The sequence below is a fragment of the Danio rerio genome, chromosome 14 (genome assembly GCF_049306965.1).
Source record: "Danio rerio strain Tuebingen ecotype United States chromosome 14, GRCz12tu, whole genome shotgun sequence".
In the NCBI taxonomy this organism is placed as follows: Eukaryota; Metazoa; Chordata; class Actinopteri; order Cypriniformes; family Danionidae; genus Danio; species Danio rerio.
Window position 1 is genome coordinate 51,107,991 of NC_133189.1, and position 22,010 is coordinate 51,130,000.

At 33.8% G+C, this 22,010-nt stretch overlaps 1 protein-coding gene across 27 annotated transcripts in view; it reads right to left on the minus strand.

The window, feature by feature from the left end:
- Positions 1-22,010, minus strand: part of prom1a (prominin 1a) — a 162,161-nt gene that overhangs the window by 25,241 nt on the left and 114,910 nt on the right. For all 27 annotated transcript variants that reach the window (XM_073921187.1, XM_073921184.1, XM_005157347.5 and 24 more), the window contains 10 exons: positions 19,754-19,971; positions 19,427-19,501; positions 17,858-17,921; positions 17,053-17,212; positions 13,589-13,741; positions 13,387-13,510; positions 10,718-10,821; positions 8,513-8,597; positions 2,733-2,879; positions 2,537-2,608 (listed from right to left, as the gene is read on the minus strand). In XM_073921187.1, coding sequence (XP_073777288.1) covers positions 2,537-2,608; positions 2,733-2,879; positions 8,513-8,597; positions 10,718-10,821; positions 13,387-13,510; positions 13,589-13,741; positions 17,053-17,212; positions 17,858-17,921; positions 19,427-19,501; positions 19,754-19,971 — 1,202 coding nt within the window. The remainder of the gene's footprint in view (positions 1-2,536; positions 2,609-2,732; positions 2,880-8,512; positions 8,598-10,717; positions 10,822-13,386; positions 13,511-13,588; positions 13,742-17,052; positions 17,213-17,857; positions 17,922-19,426; positions 19,502-19,753; positions 19,972-22,010) is intronic.

Sequence of the window (22,010 nt, forward strand, 5' to 3'; positions counted from 1 at the left end):
AATAGAACAAACATGATTGACTTTATTTTATTTGACATTTTTGCATTTATGAGGATAGAGTGTCATTATGGATGTGACATCTCTCCGTTATGGATGTGACCAATGCGAAATTGACATTTGTGTGACTTTGGTAAATCAAATATAATGGTTTGAAAACACTGACAGAGAAATTTTTGAGTATTTCTAAAGTACTGTAAAAAAACAAACCTTCACAAAAAACATAGAAACGGTTTTCATATTTTGGTGAAAACTTAATTTTTTTTAATGGCAAGGTTGACATTTGCATGGAATTGTTCATGTATTTATATTACAGAATAATTCTATTTTCAACTAAAGAATATTTATAATGTATAACTGTAAATGCTAAAGAAAAAATTCATTGAGAAATTTCCTCATGACAATGTGAGGTATAGAGGAGCAGATTAATTGTAAATATATATATATATATATATATATATATATATATATATATATATATATATATATATATATATATATATATATATATATATATATATTTACAATTAATGATATGTCACAGTTTCTCACAGTATGTCTGATAATATTTTTTCTTCTGGAGAAAGTCTGATTTGTTTTATTTCGGCTAGAATAAAAGCAGTTTTTAATTTTTTTAAAACCATTTTAGGGACAAAATAATTAGCCCCTTTAAGATATATTTTTTCTCGATAAACTACCGAACAAACTATCGTTATACAATAACTTGCCAATTTACCCAAACCTGCCTAGTTAACCTAATTAACCTCAGTTTTTAAATGTCACTTTAAGCTGTATAGAAGTGTCTTGAAAAATATCTAGTCAAATATTATTTACTGTCATCAAGGCAAAGATAAAATAAATCAGTTATTAGGGATGAGTTATTAAAACTATTTTGCGCAGAAATGTGTCTTCTCTCCGGTAAACAGAAATTGGGAAAAAAATAAACAGTCTAATAATTCTAGGGGGGGCTAATAATTCTGACTTCAACTATATATATATTAGGGGTGTAACGGTTCACAAAAATCACGCTTCAGTTCGATACGATACAGTGTTGTCACAGTTCAGTATGTTTTCGATACAGCAAAAAAAAGAAAAAAGCCAGAGGATTTCTCTGATTTAATTTTTTAATGTATTAAAACTAACATCATAAAAGTATGATTCAGTTTTTTTTCTTTTACTTTAAACAGTGATAGAGCTGTACTACTGTGGTTTCTGCTTAGCAGCAAATAAAACAAATCCTTCTTTATACTCAAAACCCAAAAGCTTCCTATAAAAAATAAATGTAATATTGTAGTAGTTAAACAAATAAAAAGAAAATAATAATATAGTTTTTATATGGAACTCGATTTCAATCTATTTTTTAAGTATTTTATTATTTTCAGAAAGTTGAGTATTCACCTTCTCTTTAGACAGCACAGATCTATCTGCTTGATTTCACTGTCACCTGCCATTTTAGTGGATCTGAAAGCAGGAATTATCTGACTGAAATGGGCTTATCAAGGAATAATATAACTGGGCTCTATTAACATTTAACATTTTCTTGAAACCCGAAATTCCCACTACCGATTAAGGTCTCTCATATCCACACAGCTATAAATGTGCCTCGGCCTTGTTTTGAACTAAAGTCATTAGAATCAACAGCAAATCAGCTGTAATATATATATTTTTATTCAGACATTTTTTTGATATTTTTGAATAACTGAAGGTTTGATTTGTCTAACATTTGCTCATGGATTAGAAACAATGAACTATTTTAGAAATGTATGTCAATAGGGTATGTATGAAGTACAGTGTCATTAATTTGAAACAATTTGTTGTGATACAGTATGTTGTTTGAAATATGGAAAATGACTCAAATTTAAATAGTTAAGAATTAAAATTCTATTGTCTATGCACTGAGATTTGTGGATTATTAGTATTGAGTTAATAATTAAATTACTTTTCAGACAATTTAGAAATTAAAAATGTAATTTGAATACAATTTTAAAGTTGTGGTTAGTAATTCATTACTTTTTTTGAAATTACTTACCAAACACTGACCAAAACCATAGCAATTGCCCAGAAACCACCTTTCAACCACCCAGGGTTCTCTAGCAACACCCTAGTAACCACTTATTTAATCTTACCAACTACCTAGCAATCACCTAGATGTGACGATCTATCCCTTCATTCATTCAGTTTCCTTCAGCTTAGTGTCTATTTCAGAGGTCTTCACAGTGTAATGAACTGCCGCCATGTATTCCAGCAAATGTTTTATGCAGTGGATGCCCTTCTGGCTGCAACCCAGTACTGGGAAACATCCACACACACTCATTCACTATGGCCAAATTAGTTTATTCAATTCATCTATAGTGCATGTCTTTGGACTGTAGGGGAAACCGGAGCACCTAGAGGAAACCTACACCAACACAGGGAGAGCATGCAAACTCCACAAAGAGATGCCAACTGGCCGAGCCGGGACTCGATCTAGCCTTTTTTTTTTGCTCCTAAATTTTTAGACTCGTTTTACTTTTTGAACTGAACCAAAAATAAACCTTACCAACTGATCAGCTTGAGCATCGAGTTGATTGGCGAAATCAATGAGATCTATTCGAGTCACTCCTTTATTAACCTGAAGGATGAACAGAAACATGAAAAACAACAATGTGCAGTTTCACACCAGACTGTTAATGATTTAATGCCCATAGTGCCAGGTTTTAATCTGAGCGTGTGTTTATGCAGGTTATGTACTGTACCTCCTCTAAATAGGCAGCAAAGTCGATCTCATTAATGCCAGTTTCAGAGAAGTTGTTGAGGTTGACTTTGCCTTCAGACTCAAGAAGAATGATGCCCCGTAAATCCACCTTCAGTCCTTCAAACTTCCTGGACACATCCTTGGAGTACTGCGGGAAGACATGATGATGAGGATGTGCTTCTGATATTAGTCTGGGAAATTATTATGGACTGTCATACAATACATACATACATACATCCATACATACATACATACATACATACATATATGTATATATGTACAATGTATGTACATACTTTGGATAAAAGCGTCTGCTAAATTACTAAATGTAAATGTAAATACATACATACATATATATACTGTTGAAGTCAGAATTAATAGCTCCCCTGAATTATTAGACCGCTTGTTTATTTTTTCCCTAATTTCTGTTTAATGGAGAGAAGATTTTTTCAACACATTTCTAAACATAATAGTTTTAATAACTCTCTCTAATAACGGATTTTTTTTTATCTTTGCCATGATGACAGTAAATAATATTTTACTAGATATTTTTCAAGACAGCTTGAAGTGACATTTAAAGGCTTAACTAGGTTAATTAACTAGGGGGGTTATGGTAATTAGGCAAGTTTTTATATAATGATGGTTTGTTCTGTAGATTATCGAGAAAGAAATATATCTTAAAAGGGCTAATAATTTTGTCCCTAAAATGGTTTTAAATTTTTTTTTAAATGGCTTTTATTCTAGCCGAAATAAAACAAATAAGACTTTCTCCAGAAGAAAAAATATTGTCAGACATACTGTGAAAATTTCCTTGCTCTGTTAAACATCATTTGGGAAACATTTAAAAAAGAAGAAAAAAATTCGAAGGGGGCTAATAATTCTGACTCCAACTGTATACACACACACACACACACACACACACACACACACACACACACACACACACACACACACACACACACACACACACACATAGTTGAAGGCAAAGTTATTTGCCCTCTTGTGAAAGTTGAATTATTTTTTAAATGATTTCCAAGTGATGTTTAACAGAGCGAAAACATTTTCCACACTATTTCATTTTTGTCCTTCTGGAGAAAGTCCTACTTTTTTTGGTTTGATTGAAATTAAAGCAGATTTTAATAATAAAACCCCTTTAAGAAATTATTGTTGTCGATTGGCTCCAGAACAAACAACTGTTGTCCTATGACTTACCAAATTAACCTAACCTGCCTAGTTAGCTTAATTAACCTAGTTATTTTTTTTCTCACAAAATAACAAGTAAAATATTATGTACTTTCATTGTGAGAAAGACAAAAGAAATTAGCTATTATATATATATATTAGTATAATATATAAAGTATATATTAGTATATATATTAGTTATTAAAACTTTTATGTTTAAAAATGTAATGAAAAAGTGTCTCCATTAAACAGCACTTAGGAAACATGATAAACATTTTCACAGGAGAGTTCATAATTTTGCCTTCGACTGTATATAAATTTATATATATCAAATATTACTGGATGACATTTAATAGTGACTCAGAGTTTGTGTATTTACTGGACACATCCCTGCAGTACTGCGGACAGACGTGATGATGATAAGAATGTGCTTCTGATATTAGTCCAGGAAACCAGTATGGACTGTCACGAAGATATATTGTACGAGGAACTGTCTGTTCACCCACTAAATAATTACTACTACTAATATATATATATATATAATATGTAAATACTTTAACAGAGCAAAAAACATTTTTCCCCACAGTATTCCCTATTATTTAATTATTTATTTACTTCTTTCTTTTAGTTTGGCTGGACTTAAAGCATATATTTAAGATAATAAGAAACATTCAATATTATTATCCCCTACATAAGAAATGATTGTTTTTTACTGGCTCCAGAACTAAGCACCTAATCTGTGGTGCGTTTCTCAAAACCATCGTTAGACAAGTAAGGTTGCAAGTTCCGTTGTTACAAACATAGTTGATTTGCATTTCCCAAATCCGTCTTTCCAACAAACATTCGCAAACTGCATCACAAACTTTTAAGCTTGCAACTACACCTCTAGAGCTAGTTAAAAGCATAGTTCCTGGCTGTGTTCTTTTCCCAGTTATCCCCCCATGCCCTATTCATTTAAAACATTTTAACATTATTTTAAAAAAGCATTAAAGTCATCTCTCTTAGGTGTAATTTGCTTTCAAATAATTTACAGTTCAGTTTTAGCGATCTTCATGTTTACAATTGTGCTCCCTTCACAGTGCACTTTGAAAAAACTCTTATTTAAAAGTGTTTTATATAAAATTATTATTATTATTACTTTCTTAATAAATAGCCTACTGTAAATTTCAACCATTAACGATTTATTTATGAGATTAGAGTGTTAGCTAAGTGGCTTTTATGTCTTAGAATAGAATATAGAATATTCTCAATTACATCATAGGCCCTTTATGTGACGTTTACATATGTTTTAGTTAATATAGAAAGCGAGTGCATGTTTTTACCAAAAATAATATTGGACTTTTTATTTAAATGCATGTGCCTGTAAAACAAAACAATTTTATAACAAAAATTATGGGCATTTTCTCTAAAGTTGTTGTTAGTCCACCCCTTTTAAAGCGGGTTTTAAAAAACAATCATCACTACATTGTTCTTTTCCCAAACGATGCATCCTACTATGACAGTTTAGCCGCTAGTTACTTCATTGTTAGGGAAACACACCCATGCCTAGGTAATATAATTAACCTACTTAAGCTTATGAAATGCACTATAAGCTGAATACTAGTATCTCGCAAAAGAACTAGTAAAATATTATGGCAAAGATAAAAGAAATTAGTTATTACAAGTATTATGTTTAGAAATGTGTTAAAAAAACATCTCCGCATATTTAAAAAAAAATCAGGGTTAATAGTTTTTGCCTTCAATTGTTTATAAATATATATAACAAATATTGTATATATAAATTATTTTATATTTTTACCAGTGACTGAGGATTCGTATATTTATAAAAATATAAAACAAACAAAATAATACATTATCAATGTGCTAATGCAAAATGTGGTTTTATTTTATTTACATTTCATATTATGACTGTAATATATTTATTACAATTTACAATTTAGGGGAAAATATGTAATAAAAAATGTGTATTGCATGTCCTCCACAACTTCCACAAGTTTTTATATAAGCTCATAATGATGTTCTCCAGCATGATTTGATTTTTGAAAAAGAGAGAAAACAATTGTCCATCTGTATAAACGCTCTTCACATTATTTCCTTTATTATGCATGTCATAAAAAAGAGTTTCAATTCAGTGTGGTCTCCGAATTATGGATCTTATGTGATGCTCGATCAAGAATTCTGGCTTGAAGGAATTTATAGATGTTGTGTAAAAAAATCCTTCAAATGGTTATGCATGATGTGCTTTGGGACTTTTCGACAGTTCCAGAGAAGAAAAACAACCAACTGTGGACTGGAAGAACACACTGTTTACATTTTTTCCCCCAAGAGTGTTACACAATGAAGTATTGAATTTCCTTTAAGACAATCCACAGATCATCTGCTTAAGATTAAATCAGGGGTGTCCATACTTGGTCCTGGAGGGCCGGTGTCCTGCAGATTTTAACTTCAACTTGCCTCAACTCACTTGCAAGGATGTTTCTAGAAAGCCTAGTAAGAGGTTGATTACTTAGCAAAGGTGTGTATGATTGGGGTTGGAACTAAACTTTGCAGGACACCAGCCCTCCAGGACTGAGTTTGGACACCGCTGGATTAAACGAAGATTCAAAAATAAGCAAGATGCCTGGTTAAAAAAGCCATCCATTTTCTTTAAAAACAATAATTAATGAGGAAAAAATCCTTCCAAAACATGGTATTTTAATGCAAGAACCCTCAGTCAAATTAAACGTCTCAACAATTTACTTAGTATTTAGTAATCAGATTTAAAAAAAGGGCTAAAATATAAAATAAATTAAGATTCTTAGCATTTAATGTGCTTAAATTAATTAATCAAGCTAATTAAAAAGAACAAAACACAATAGTCCAATGACTTTCCTAATTAACCTAACCTGCCTAGTTAACACAATTAAGCCTTTAAATATCACTTTAAGCTGAATACTAGAATCTAGCAAAATAACTAGTCAAATATTACATACTGTCATCAGGCAAAGAAAAAACTTAGTTATTAAAACTATTATGTTTCAAAATGTGTTGAAAAAATGTCTCTATTAAACAGCACATGGTAAATAATTTAAAAATCATTCAAAATTAGTATATAAATACAATGAAAAATGATTTTATATAATTATTATTTTATGTCATTATGCATGATCATCTGCTAAAGATTGAATGAAGATTCGAAAATGGCCCATAACCAAGATGTCTTGTTAATAAAAGCTATTTGCGTTCTTTACAAACAATAATTATTGAGTAATAAATCCTTCCAAAACATGATATTCTAATGCAAGAACCCTCAGTCAAATTAAATGTCTCAACAATACTTGGTATTTACTAATCGGATTTTAAAAAAAAGGGCTAATATACAAAATAAATTGAGATTCTTAGCATTTAATCTACTTTAATTAATTAATCAAGTTAAATAAAAAGAACAAAACACAAAAGTCCAATGACTTTCCTAATTAACCTAACCTGCCTAGTTAACCCAATTAAGCCTTTAAATGTCACTTTAAGCTGAATACTAGTATTTTGCAAAATAACAAAGAAAATATTACGTACTGTCATCAAGGCAAATATAAAACAAATGTTTTTATAAGTAAGATATTGAAACTATTATGTTTTTAAATGTGTTGACAAAATGTCTCCATTAAACAGCACTTGGGAAATAATTAAAAAATCATTAAAAAATTGTATATAAATATATAGAAAATTATTTTATTTACTTATTATTTTATGTTATTATGCAGGATCATCTGCTAAAGACTAAATGATAATTCATAAATGGCCCAAACCAAGATTTCTGGTTAATAAAAGCTACAGTATCTGCGTTCTTCACAAACAATAATTAATGAGTAATAAATCCTTCCAAAACATGATTTTCTAATGCAAGAACCCTCAGTCAAATTAAATGTCTCAACAATTTACTAAGTATTTAGCAAACTGATTTAAAAAATGGTTAGTATACAAAATAAATTGAGATTCTTAGTATTTAATCTACTTAAATAATTAATCAAGCTAATTAAACATTTGAAAACACCTTCACATGAGTTTTGGTCCCTACACTTAAGAGTTTTTGTCTTGTTTGAAATCCAAATATCTTTTTTTTTTTTTTAGATATTAAAATAGATATATTTTTTAAAACAAGTAAAAAATATTGTCTTGCTTTCAAAAATAAAAACTAAAATGGGTTTTTCCTTAAAACAAGCAAAATAATCTCCTAATGGGATAAGCAATGGGATGAGTAACGGAATGAGCAAATAAGAAATAAGAATATTTTGCTGAGCCAATTGGAAGATAATTTTGCTTATTTTAAAGAAAAACTCGCTTCATTTTGACTTATTATTTCTGAAAACAAAACAATACTTGTTACTTTTTAGAATTTTTAGATATTTGGACTAGAAACAAGGCAAAGCTGTATGAAAAAATATTTGATATCAGGTCCCCTGCTAATACTGTCAATACCAATCTCTAGAGTGCATGAACTGTCCTAACTTACCCCCGTTTATCACAATGCTGTCTTTGTGTAAAGAGTAGAGCACTAATCTAAATCAACTGTAGTTCTGTGTGATCTGAGTGTGCACATAAGCCTTTGTTTAATCCACTCACAACACTGGTGTTAAAGAAGGATGAGATGTTGAAGATTCTGTCCAGATGAAGAGCTGAGTAAATCCCTCTGTTGTCCTTACAGTTACTAAGAGAGAGAGAGAGAGAGAGAGAGAGAGGGGGGGGGGGGGGGTAGTTAAAATTTCCTCTCAGTTCTCTTCTTTGCTGCCACCTGCTGGACCACTGAAAGCTGAAATATTTCTGAGAAAATGTCAAGTCTATTGTGTTACACGACACAAAATTAACACATGATTCCAGGTCCGTAGCCAGGGGGTTCAGGTGGTTAGAAAGACCCACCCCTCACTGACAAAGGTGCAGAATTTGTCCCATACATGAGCTCATTTATCCTATTTTGACTGCTATGGCATTCTAAATAGTGAAAATAATCCATCCAGAGGCTTTAAGAGTAACTGGAATCCTCTGTTGGCTGTCACTTAGGTGTGACTTTAGCTAATCAGTTTTGGTCAATCAGAACAATTATTTTTCATGAGCCTAAGATCCAGCTGTGCAAGAAAACATACAATCTGAAGTAAGTGAGGTCATCTTTCGCTACTGTATTGTTTTTAAATAGAGAAAACATTTTACAGGTAACCTTTATTCTAAATCTTGGACCTTACACTTGAAACAAAAAATGACTGATTAAAATAATGTGAAGCACCAAAAGCGGATTATATTAAAAATTCATTTAAATACAATTTGTTATCCAAGAGTTTTCAATATTACTTTTTTACAAAGAGGCTAGAAAAATTGTGAAGCTCTACATTATTCTTAAGTTATTCAAATGGTCAAATTCTGACTGAGGAAAGTTGAATGTTCTGGCCAGTTTGTTATTTGCCTAATAAATTATAATAAGCTACATTTTTTAATTTTAAACTTTAACAGATTTCTATTTTTTCTAATGATTTATGATGTAATAAATTTGTATTTTAAAAATAAGTATTTATTCAAATTTCTTTATTCTAAATCTTCAGGAAATATTTTGGTGCATAAAAAAGTGTGGTTATGATGACCATCCAACAAGATAATCCAACTAAAAATATTGCTTAAAATGTCACTAAAATGCAGCGTTTAAATCTCACAATTAAACAGTAAATGAGGCGAATAACTGCAAAACGATACACTTTTTGAGAAAAAAAGAATCACCCCTTACAACAGGCTGACTATGGGCCTGGATTCTATATTTAATGACACACTAAAAGCGAAATAAATAAATAAATAAATAAATAAAAACATATCATGTTTAATAAACAGATTTTTAAAATGATCGCTATTAAAGTCAAATTCTAAAATGAGCTACAGCAAAAAAAATCTTCACTTTACTTTAAAGGGCCATGAAATCCCCCTTTTTCAGTTCAAATCTACCTCAGTGTGTGTGAAATTTCTCGGAGAAAATGCTCTGAGATGGGCGAGGGGCAGCGCTGTGAGCACTCAGCAGAGGGTTGAGTGGGCGTGGCCGACAGTGCAGGGGAAAAAGAGTAGAGTGATTCAAGCGAACTGTCAGTTGGCTCACAAAATGAGACCCAAACCGTGAGGAGACTGATTTGACGGTTTACAAAGTTAAAATGTAAAGAAATAAATAGTAAATAATGTAATACCCTGCTACAGTTGTCATTCGTAATTTCATTTACACATAACCACAAATTGTTCTATCATTATAAAGATAATTGTGTTTATTTAAACACTATAAATGAGGGGAACTTTTCTCCTCCTCAATCCCCGGGTCTGAATGCTGACAAGCTGGATAGCAGTGCAGTCTCTTGCCCTGTCTATTCCAACTATTAACCCTGCCGGTAATCTAGAGGATTTTAAACATGTGAGAACACAGCAGCAAGGATATAGGTGATGTGTCTGAATGGTAACCTGATGGTAATGAACTCTACTCAACAGTCTACCACTCTTCAATTCTCGTACAGCTCTTCCGACAAACATGCTTGCTGCAAACCAACAGCTTTGCTGTATCGGCCTGGACAGTATCGCAGGGAAAAACATGCAACAAACCCCGTGGATCATGGAAAAAACACATACGACGGCGGAACACCCAGTCATTTGGTCTCCCAGCTTGGCAGGTCTTTGCTTAAAGCTAACAGGTGCTAACATAGTCTTAACTGATACTCAACACACACAAATCTGTAAAAATATCAAAAGAAGTACTCCAGGGATTTGGAGTACAATTGAAGCAATACAATTGTGTTTTTATGGCAGAGTTACCTGTAGAGAGAATATGCTGTAAGGTCCATCTCTGGGTCATTGTACAGGTATCCTGGTATAAAGTTTCTCCAAGCAGAGTTGACCAGGTATGGAGTATCTAACACCTGTACACATATCATAATCGCACTGAATTATACAATCAGAGAGAGGCAGAATTCATCAGTGAGTGTGAATCGTTCAGTGAGTTCAGTGAAGTCTCTCAGCACATAGAGTGGGTCCAAATGTCTGAGACAAAGTGTTTTATATTTTTTATTAAAACCAAAACATGATGTTTATTTTTTTAACTGATAAAAAATGTGTATGTAATATAATATCATTTTATATTAATATTTAATAAATAAATCAATATTTAATAATATAATATTATCTAAAATAATATAATATAATATGATATAATATTATATAAAATAATATAATATAATATAATATAATATAATATAATATAATATAATATAATATAATATAATATAAAATAAAATAATATAATATAAAATAATACAATATAAAATAATACAATATAATATAAAAAATATATAAAATAAAATAATATAACATAAAATAATATAATATAAAATAACATAATATAATATAAAATAAAATAATATAAAATAATATAATATAATATAAAATGATATAATATAAAATAATATAATACAATATAATAAAAAATAATATAATATAATATAATATAATATAATATAATATAAAATAATATAATATAAAATAAAATAATATAATATAATATATATAATATATGTAAAATAATATAATATAATATAAAATAATATAATATAATATATGTAATATAATATAATATAATATAATATAATATAATATAATATAATATAATATAATATAATATAATATAATATATAGTAAAAATATAAAAGGGCTGCACGGTGGCTCAATGGTTAGCACTGTTGCCTCACAGCAAGAAGGTCACTGGTTCAAGTCCCGGCTGGGTCAGTTGGCATTTCTGTGTGGAGTTTGCATGTTCTCCCCATGTTGGTGTGGGTTTCCTGAACTGGGTAAATAGAATTGGTGTGTGTGAATGTGAGAGCGTATGGGTGTTGGGTTGCGACTGGAAGGGCATCCACTGTGTGAAACATATGCTGGAATAGTTGCTGGTACATTCCTCTGTAGCGACCCCTGATAAATAAGGGACTAAGCTGAATGAATGAATAATATAATATATAATATAAACAATATACAGCTTTTGGAGCATTTTTACACTATGTGGAGGCAAAAAACAAAAAACAAAACCAGCATAAATAAAGAATTTTGATTAAATCGTAAATAAAATTGTAATTGCACCAAACCCTAAAGGCTGATACAGCTTTTTTACCACCTGAACTTGCATTTGCAATTATAGGACTTTTACTTCATTCAATCATTTATTTTCTTTTTAGCTTAGTCCCTTTATTAACCTGGGGTCGCCACAGCAGTATGAACCACCATCCAGCATATGTCTTTTACGCAGAAGTTGCAACCCATCACTGGAACACCCATACACCCCCATTCACACACATACACTACGGTTAATTTAGCTTACCCAATTCACCAATAGCGCATGTCCTTGGACTGTGGGAGAAACCCACAACAACACGGGGAAAACATGCAAACTCCACACAGAAATGGCAAATGACCCAGCAACCTTCTTGCTGTGAGGCAACAGCGCTACCCACTGCGCCGCCCAGGACTTTTCCTTTAAGACAAAAAACATATATGAGGAAAGTGTTTAAAATCAAACGTGACCTGTAATTTCCTACAGGTTGCTATAGGCAATGGACTGGTATTTGCACCATCATTTACCATCAAAGCAGCATGTCTTAACCCATTTTAAGCTCGACAAGCTGTGATAGCTGCAGTAAAAGAAGCAAATCAGTGAACATAAAGCAGCTCGAGAAGCCCCATTAATTTTCATTTTAGGAATTACAAAAATGCAGAAATGCACTGCTGTGGCTAGTGTTCTTTCAGTTGTGCATGATCAGTACAATATTAAAAGCAATCTTTGGTCACACTTTACTTTAAGGTAAAATTCTCACAATAAACAAACCCTTAACTTTGACGTTTAGTTCAATAAACTTCTAATTTGCTGCTTATTAATAGTCAGTAAGGTAGTAGTTGGGTTTAGGTATTGAGTAGGATTAGAGGTGTACAGATCCGATCATGTGATCGGAAATCGGGCCCGATCACGCGCTTTCAGACTTGATCGGAATGGGACATTATTACCTCCCGATCAGGACTCAAATATATATGTATATATACTGCATATTCTCATTATTTTTGAACACATCTATAGTTGCGGTGGCACAGAGTTAGACCTCTTTCTTGACTTCACACAGAAACAGCAACGCATGTGGCATGACATCACTTTGTTGCAGAGACGCTATTGGTTAAATGCCGGCAAAGTAGAACACGAAAGCAGCTTGAAGCAGAAAGAAAAAACCCAGATCAGGACATCCCTATTTATAACCAATAATAAACACTTATTATCTTAATACAAGGCACGTAATAAGCCAGTAGTTAATAATGAGAATTAGTACTAGTAACTAAAGTGTTTCCCATTCTTTTAAATTTATGTGTATAAATGAAATGAATCAGATTTTCCCTGTGCTCTCAGAAATTTATCATGCATCAAATGTACTGAAAACAGGTGTTTCTCTAACCTTGAAGAGCTGTCGTGTTTGGAAGGGCTCACACACGAGCTTCTCCAGATTGCCTCCTGCCAGGAACAAAGCTGTTATGACTCCCATGAGCACCCAGGAGAACAGGAAGCTGAAGCCCACACCGCTGTGAGACACATCAAACAGCAGTTTATTAGCGCGTCCTTTAGGTGGCTTTGACGACTGATGTTACTCTCAAACTCACGCCATGAGAAAGTTCCCTCCTGTGTTGGAGACACAGCCACGTGTGGTTGGGGAAGCGTGTCTGTCGAATCCCAGAATACCACACAACAGACCCAGAAAATTGAAGGTGAGGATGAGCACAATCATACAGCACAGGGTAATGCAACCGATCCACCTGAAGACACAAACATGATGAACAATGTCAAGAGAGATTTCATGCAGGGTTCTTACCCTCTATGGTGCTAATTTGGTTTGGTCAATTCACCTATGGTTGAAGTCAGAATTATTAGCCCACCTGAATTATTCAAACCAGGCTCATTCTGAAAACGTAGTCCCTCAAAATACATCCCGGGAGGTATGTATTTCTTTGCAGTTTTTGTTTTCGGGAATCCACAAGAGGCCGCTGTGTGCACTTTTTCATATCTCAAAATTCTCTCGCAAGCGCCGTTCGGGCCCGCTGTTCTCGCGTAAACCCACCAGAGGTCGCTGTCAACTGTCTGTCTGTCTGACTGGCTAACTGGCCAACTAAATGGCAAATCGACCGAGCCACCCTCCTCCTTCCCTAAACCCAACCAATTTTATCGATTAACCTGCCCACACACTTACTTCGCTAAACCCAACCAACGATTTACAAAAGCCGTCCAGAATAAGAAAAGCCCTTCTCTGATTTTTACCACAAATTTCGGATTTTACCACATTCTCACCCTGTTATTCACTCGTTCATTTTATTTTTTGGAGTCTGTTTTTGTCTAGCCTGATTTTTGGAACTGCTCTTCTTAGGACTCGAACTTGGTCGTTGTTGTCATCTTGGTCAACTCCTCTCTGCACCTAAAGTCCGCTGACATGCTCGATGAGCTAACTGGACAAACTGGTTGCAGCGGGAAAGCCCTCCACTAGGAGGTAAGCGGTCAGCTGGTAACCGCGAAAAGGAATGGCGTCATACTGCCCCGTAGCATTCACATAAAAAAATTTAACTGCAGCCATACGTACCCCCAGCTACATAATTCGCGGTCTCCAGAAACGTCCACGGGACTATGTTTTTTAGAATGAGCCTGTGTTAGAATTAATAGCCCCCCTGTTTATTTTTCCCCCAATTTCTGTTTAACAGAGAGAAGATTTTATCAACACATTTCTAAACATAATAGTTTTCGTTTAGTTGGCGTTATTCTTCAAGCTGGAGATGATTGAGGTAAGGAACTCTGGTTATTTATAATGAGTTAGGAATCATTCGATTGTTGAATCATGCATTAGCTAATGCAGGTCCAGCTGTAGTCAATCATAAGATCCTCTGGAAATTAGTTTAAAAATAAACTTCACCTAATGTCTTTGTATAATTAGTAGTTGTTTGTATTGCCTCTTCTTGTTGAATCACTGAATGTCTCCTCAATTGTAAATCGCTTTGCACAAAAAGTGGGTATAACTCCGCTTTTTGTCTACACTTCATTATTATTGTTCATCTACTCATTTGCTGGAAATTAGAACTGAATTTAGAAATAGATTTGAAACAAATCTTTGTGGTTAACAAATGAAATTAAATATGTAGGCTTATAAATGTCTTCAGTGGAATGCTTTCAACACCGTTTCCTTATCCAGCAAAGTATAGAAGTAAAGAGTAAAAGTAAAGCGAATGTTAAAAGGCAGAATGGAGGAGGCTCATTCTTTATCCTCGCGCTGCAGATGCTCTGTTTAACTTTTCTCGCTAGTGAATCGTTCAGTTTTCCCACTAACAAAGTCCGGCATGTAAATAGCAAATGCGCCATGGCGTGATGCAACTGACTCTTAAGCCTCCTTTCCACTGCACATGACAAACGACAAGCGACAGACCAGAAGTCATTCATTTCGAATGGAGAGTAGTCCGGGAGCTGCGTGGAGTTCCGATCATCTTTGTATGAGGAAAATTAGAATCCGAATTGAGCTTAGGATAAGTTGAAATATTTGAACTCCTGCGACTAGACCGTATGCGACCGGCTGACCGGATGTGATGTATTCCAGTGTTGTTTAAGCAGGCCCGTTTGCGCAAGATGAGAATTAGGACTTAATTTGGTTATTTTTTAAATCAGAAAAAGTCTATATAAACAAAAAAACATTTCTATTCATAAATGTAAGTAATAAAAAAATATTTTTTTATGTTGTCTCCACATTCCCTCCAATATTCTTTAGTGTTCTGAGTTTCAAGTATTCATTCATTTATTCATTCACCCACGCAGAATTGCTTTTGCACTCCTTTATTTCGGACACTGCGAGAACAGCTTCTCTCCCATGGTGCATGTCAGAACTGAAAGCTCTGTGCGACTGCCACAAGGGGGCGGATTCCGACAGTCGTGTCCAAATGTCGTGTGCAGTGGAAAGGCGGCTTTAAAGGGAATAAGAGATTTGTCATTGGTTTAATGCAGGTTATTCTCAAAACACACCCATAACTCATTAAGAGAATAAGCACAACCCTGTTAGACCGTGCGCCAGGGCACAGTGTATTTTTTCATCCCTAAAATAGCAAAAGTGGATTCTGACACGGCCTTAATGCTTTTGTGCCATGCGCTTTAGACTGCACCTAGATCGTTAAAATAGAGCCCAAAGTCTACCAGATACAGCAGCCCGGCACAAATAAAACAAAAAATGTAACATACTAGCCTGTGTGAGTCATTTATATGAAATGAATACATTTCTGAATGTACTGTATGTTCATGTTAAAATAAAACGTACAAAATAATAGGAAAATAAACAATCTTGATTAACAATAATTTTGAGTTTACTTGCACTGTAAATTCATGAAATGATTTAATTGATATTATTATTATAAAAGTCTTTTATGCAATTGTAATTAGATCTTGTTCCATTTGATTTTAAAATCACAGCTAGCAAGGTTCTTGAGGAAAAGTTTTTTCTCAAGCATTTTTTGTATCCTATAGCTAAGTACATAATTATGATATGCTTATGCTAATTATATACGTTAATAACCATAAATTGTAAATCGTGTGAAAAAATCTGTTATTTTATTTTAAAGGCCATATCACCCAGCCCTAAATGTGAATGCAGGCACGTGCACACATAGGGCTCAACCTGTGCAGTGCACATGCCCTTTTTAGTCTTGGATAGAAAGTGCCCTTCCAAAAAGATCAAAAGGGCCCCCGCGATGCGGCACACCTTTGGTCCCGCCCTTCAGTAGGCGCGCGACAACACAGCTGATCAGTACGCACGCAATAACACCGCTCTTCTTCAGTACGCGCGCATCCACTCTGCAGATCTGCAGCATCCCCCCCCCCACATTTATCCTGCACATGCCCTTTGGACAGTCTCTGCACGGGCCTGTGTGGATGAGTAATTGACCTTGAAATGTTTATTTTTGGGTGAACTATTCCTTTAATTGACCATTAAGTGAGTTATTAAGCGTGAAAGGAATCAAAAAACGAACTTACCATAACAACGTATGAGAAACAATGCAGTTAATATGCTATAAAAACGTTACATTTTTATAAACGGAAGAAGTACCTGTAGAAATCCATCTGATCAATCTGCGGGTAGATGTCCTCGATCTGCGAGTGTGTGTGAGAGATCATTCTGGTGAAGTTGGCCAGAGAGCTGTGAACTGGCAACATCTTGCTGAAAGAGGTGATGTTATTTCCAATGTCATCAAGCAACACCTTCACCCCTACAGGAGACACACCAGATACAACAGTTCAGTCTTTTACAGAGTAATGCAATTAACATCAAGGAAGCAAAACAGGAGCAGTTGTAAGTTTCCACACCTACGGGTGCTGAGCTCTCATTACTGTTGCTGATAATGCTACAAATGTACAAATTTAACGTTATAATCTTGTAAACAAAAAACAATAAGATAAATAAAAAGCATTATATTTATTTTTTAAATGTTCATTTTCAATTAATGATTCAATAACTCACTAATGAAAACTTTCAAAAGAATCATTCAGTTACATACAATTTTGATGATTTGTTGTCGCCACCTATTGGTAAAACAATGTAATTGCCACATGCTTAAAGTTGCTTTTGAACCGAAATTTTAATCTTTACCATAAAGATCAGTGTTTTTCTCTGAACTATAACCTGTTATTTCAGTAGGTCTGTGATTATGTGATTTTAATACTGGTAGAAATTATAATACAGGTTGAAAAGACTAAATACTGAACACAGATTTGAATGCACTGTTGAGATTATCAAAGGATTATTAAACAGTTAAGTTTTACTGTGGCTGAAATGACAGGCTTTAGCTCACCAAAAGCATCTAGAACTGCCCCTGAAGCAAAATATGCTTAAAGAATTAAATCTGTGAGCTTACCTTCAACAATATTTCGAGTTTGAGCGGTTACCATAGCAGGAGTGTCATTAAAAGATGCAATCCCCTGTGTGACAGATGAAAAATCGTAAGCATATACAACGCAGGTATGCACATTAAAAGACAAAACTGAATGAATTATTTTTTAGAAATATTGACTACTGTTTATAAGTCTAGGGTTTAGTACATTTTTATGCTTTTTAAGAAAGTATTGAACAGCATTTAACCGATTTAAAGAATTGTAAAAAATAACTAATAAAATGAAACAAATATTTTACAATTTAAAACAGTTTGTTTAATATTAAAATGATATTTATTTATGTCATAAAGCTGAATTATTAATCAATCATTAATGTTAAAAACAGTTTTTTTTTTGTAAAAACTGTATTATTTAGGTAATGTTTTGCCACATGTCTTTATTGTTGTTTTATCAATTTGCTCTAGTTTTGCTGAATAAACGTATTCATTTCTAAAAATAAATTACAGCCTCCAAACTTCTGACCAAACAATTTTAAAGTCCTTTCCCTTCCAAAAACTTCATTCAACCGTATTATGTTTACTTTTCAAAATCCATGAAATATGTTGTTTCAGTCTGAAAAACAATTCACTACCTGACAAATGTCTTATTGCATATCCAAGTTTTAGGAACAACACATAATAACTCGACTTCTAGTTGATCATTTGGTATCAGAAGTTGCTTATATGAAAGGCAAAGGCCTCTAGATTACGCTTATTATTGCTTATTATTACCAAAATAAAACATGATCATGCCTTGATTTTTAATTTTTTGATTAGGACAGTAAGTTCTGATTTAGCAGAGACTAAAGTCTTGTCACTTAACAGAAATAATGTCCAGTATAGAATATAAAGTCATCCTGCAGTGGAGACAGAATGAATATTGTGTCTGACTCCATCATGAGCTTGGAGGACTGCATCCATACATCTCTGCAATGACTCAAATCACTTATTAATAAAGTCATCTGGAGGCAAAGAAAGCGTTCTTGCAGGACTCCCAGAGTTCATCAGGATTCTTTGGATTTATCTTCAATGCCTCCTCCTTCATCTTACCCCAGACATGCTCAATAATGTTCATGTCTGGTGACTGGGCTGGCCAATCCTGGAGCACCTTGACCTTCTTTGCTTTCAGGAACTTTGATGTGGAGGCTGAAGTCTGAGAAGGAGCGCTATCCTGCTGAAGAATTTGCCCTCTCCTTTGGTTTGTAATGTAATGGGCAGCACAAATGTCTTAATACCTCAGGCTGTTGATGTTGCCATCCACTCTGCAGATCTCTCACACACCCCCATACTGAATGTAACCCCAAACCATGATTTTTCCTTCACCAAACTTGACTAATTTCTATGACAATCTAGGCTCCATGCGGGTTCCAGTAGGTCTCCTGCAGTATTTGTAATTATTGGGATGCAGCTCAGCATCCCAACACCACCTTCTGCCACTTTCCCGAATGATAAACTAGAAGTCAAGTTATTATTTGTTACTCCTGACTTTTTTCAGGTAGTCTATGTTCTGTCCTGGATGTGCACAAAATGTTAAGAGAAATCTGAAAAAAATACCTTTGCCACAATCTGACTGAGATCCGTCTTCAGAACGTCATTCACCTTATTTAACTGGTCGGTCACATCAGGCAACTTAAAAAAAACAAACAAAAAAGCCCAACCACGTGTTATTTCGTACAAGTAAAAACCATGTCAACTATCAGTGACCTTAATCATTTTCACAAATGTAGGTGGATTGAACATAACAATTAATTTGTCCCCCCGAAAACCCTTAAGAATTGTGTTGTTTCAACTCATTTTAAATACACTAGGTAGTTTGAAAAAGCAGCAAAAGTCATTTTTTTTGTTAATGACGTTTTTTTTGTAATGAAGTTATTAGGATACCGATGAGTAGTTGGCTGCGATTTCGAGCTTGGGAATGGAGTTGCGTATGTTTCGACAGATCTCCGGTGCTGGAGCATCCACACAGACGGGATCGTTCAGGGCGTTTCTCAGGCTGTTGCGCACCACACTCAGGTTTGCCTGCAGTTTGACTGTTCCTTCCTGCAGAGTCTCCAAGGTCAGACTCACATTCTCTAGAGCGTCCTTAGTGTCTCGCATTGCTAAGAGAGACAACAAATAAGCAAACACACACAAATGAACATTCAGATATAGAGACTGCATGATATACAGGGTTCCCATGTTTTCATGAACAGCAGATTCAAGGACTTTTTATAGCAGTGTTTTCCAACGCTATTCCAGGAGGCACACCAACAGTACATACTTTGGATGTCTCCCTTATCTGACTCATCAACTTCAAGGTTTGAAGTCTCTTCTAATGTTCTGATGATTTGATTCAGGTGTTTTTGGTTTGGGAGAGGTTGAAAATGTGAACTGTTAGTGTGACTTCAGGAACAGAGAAACACTGTTTTAAAGCTCCTTTAATTTTAAACCAGGCACCTTGGTGCATATGTAGTACCATGAAACCAGGCACATACCCCAGCATATGTAGTACCATGAAAGTCCTTACTGTACTTAACATTTCACTTACACTTCAAAGTTCATCTTCAAAGAACTTTAATAAATGTGTTGAATTCAATACTGGTGATATTTAAATGTGGTTTCTGAAATATTGATAAAATGTCCATTATTTGTCAGTGTTACTGAACAAGATTTAAATGAAGGATTTTTAATTTAAGAATTTTTCGTTTTCTAACAGTTCTGTTTTGGACAGTACAATCGTTTTAAATCAAGTTTTTAATCATATTAATTCAACAAATTTAATTCAAGCACTTTCAAGGACCTGTGTTTGTTTTTAAATACTTTCCAGGCCTTGAATCCATCTGAATGTCAAAACTTTTAAGTAGTTTCAAGAAGCGTGGGAACCCTGCATATAGAATTCAACTAACATCAAGTGAGAAAAATGTACAAAAAGCGGACAAATCTGAGAAAAATGTACAAAAAGCGGACAAATCTGGGATAAGTTTCTGAAAACCATCATTAGCTAACTAAGGTTGCAAGTTCTGTCATTACAAAGATAGTTTGTTGATTTGAAGTTTAACAAACCCATCGTTCTAACGAGCATGCGCAAACTGCGTCATTAACTTGTATGCCTGTAACTACGCCTCTGTGTTCTATTCCCCGTAATTCCCCCTATGCATAATTCCTATAGAAACTTGTAAGATTTAAACTTGGAGTGATTAAAAAAAAAGCATTAAGCTGCATTAACTGTAACTGTATCGTTTTCACTTCTGCGCCATGGAAACACCACGATTCATTCGGCAACTGATTGATATGTGAATATAATTCAGTAAAAAGAATGCTAGAACCGTATGAGCACCGGCAAAAGCTTTCAATTGAGCTATAACTTGTACATGTGTCATATGAAAAATATGAAAATGAACCAATGTAAAATTCCCAGCTCGGGTATCCAAAATACTGTGTATTTAAGTGTAAATAACTTTTGTACAGTATAACAAAAACCAAAGTGATGCATGTGTGCACGTCAAACGACACCACTTACAGGGGTCTGGTGCAATGCTAGCCCTTTAAATATTAAGTCGAAAGTTGATGCCTCAATTATGGAGTTTAACTGGTTAGAAACAAAACAAAAGCAGATGTTCCGGCACAGGAAACATATTTTCAAAGCAGAATATCTGACTTCAGTATTGTTTTTCTGATAAACAAGAGTGTTCACTTGGCATGTTTCTTAAATATCTCCAAACATATTATGGTATTTGTATGCTTTAGAAGATTCAAAAACGTACATACAGCACCTTTATATGTGAAAGATTTGTTGTAAAATGAGCGGAATTCAATTATTTATTATATAAATTATATTTGACTACATTTTTGGATGAAATTATTAAATATGACTTCTGATTTATCTTTGTATTTTTTTATATCAGAAAAATGGAGTTTTGATCCAGTCACATATAACTCATTTTTTGGAAAAAGCAGAGGGTCGTGAATTAGAAATGAACAGATGCTACTTTAATTTAAAACTGCCTTATAAAATATTATCCAGTGAGTTGAGATGGTACTATTGTTTATATTTTGTCAGTGTATTATAACATTTGAGGGTTTTAAGACACAGGATAGGCAGGTTCCACCAAGGAAAGACACATGGGAGTAAAATTGGGCCAGGTTTTGTTGGGAAGGA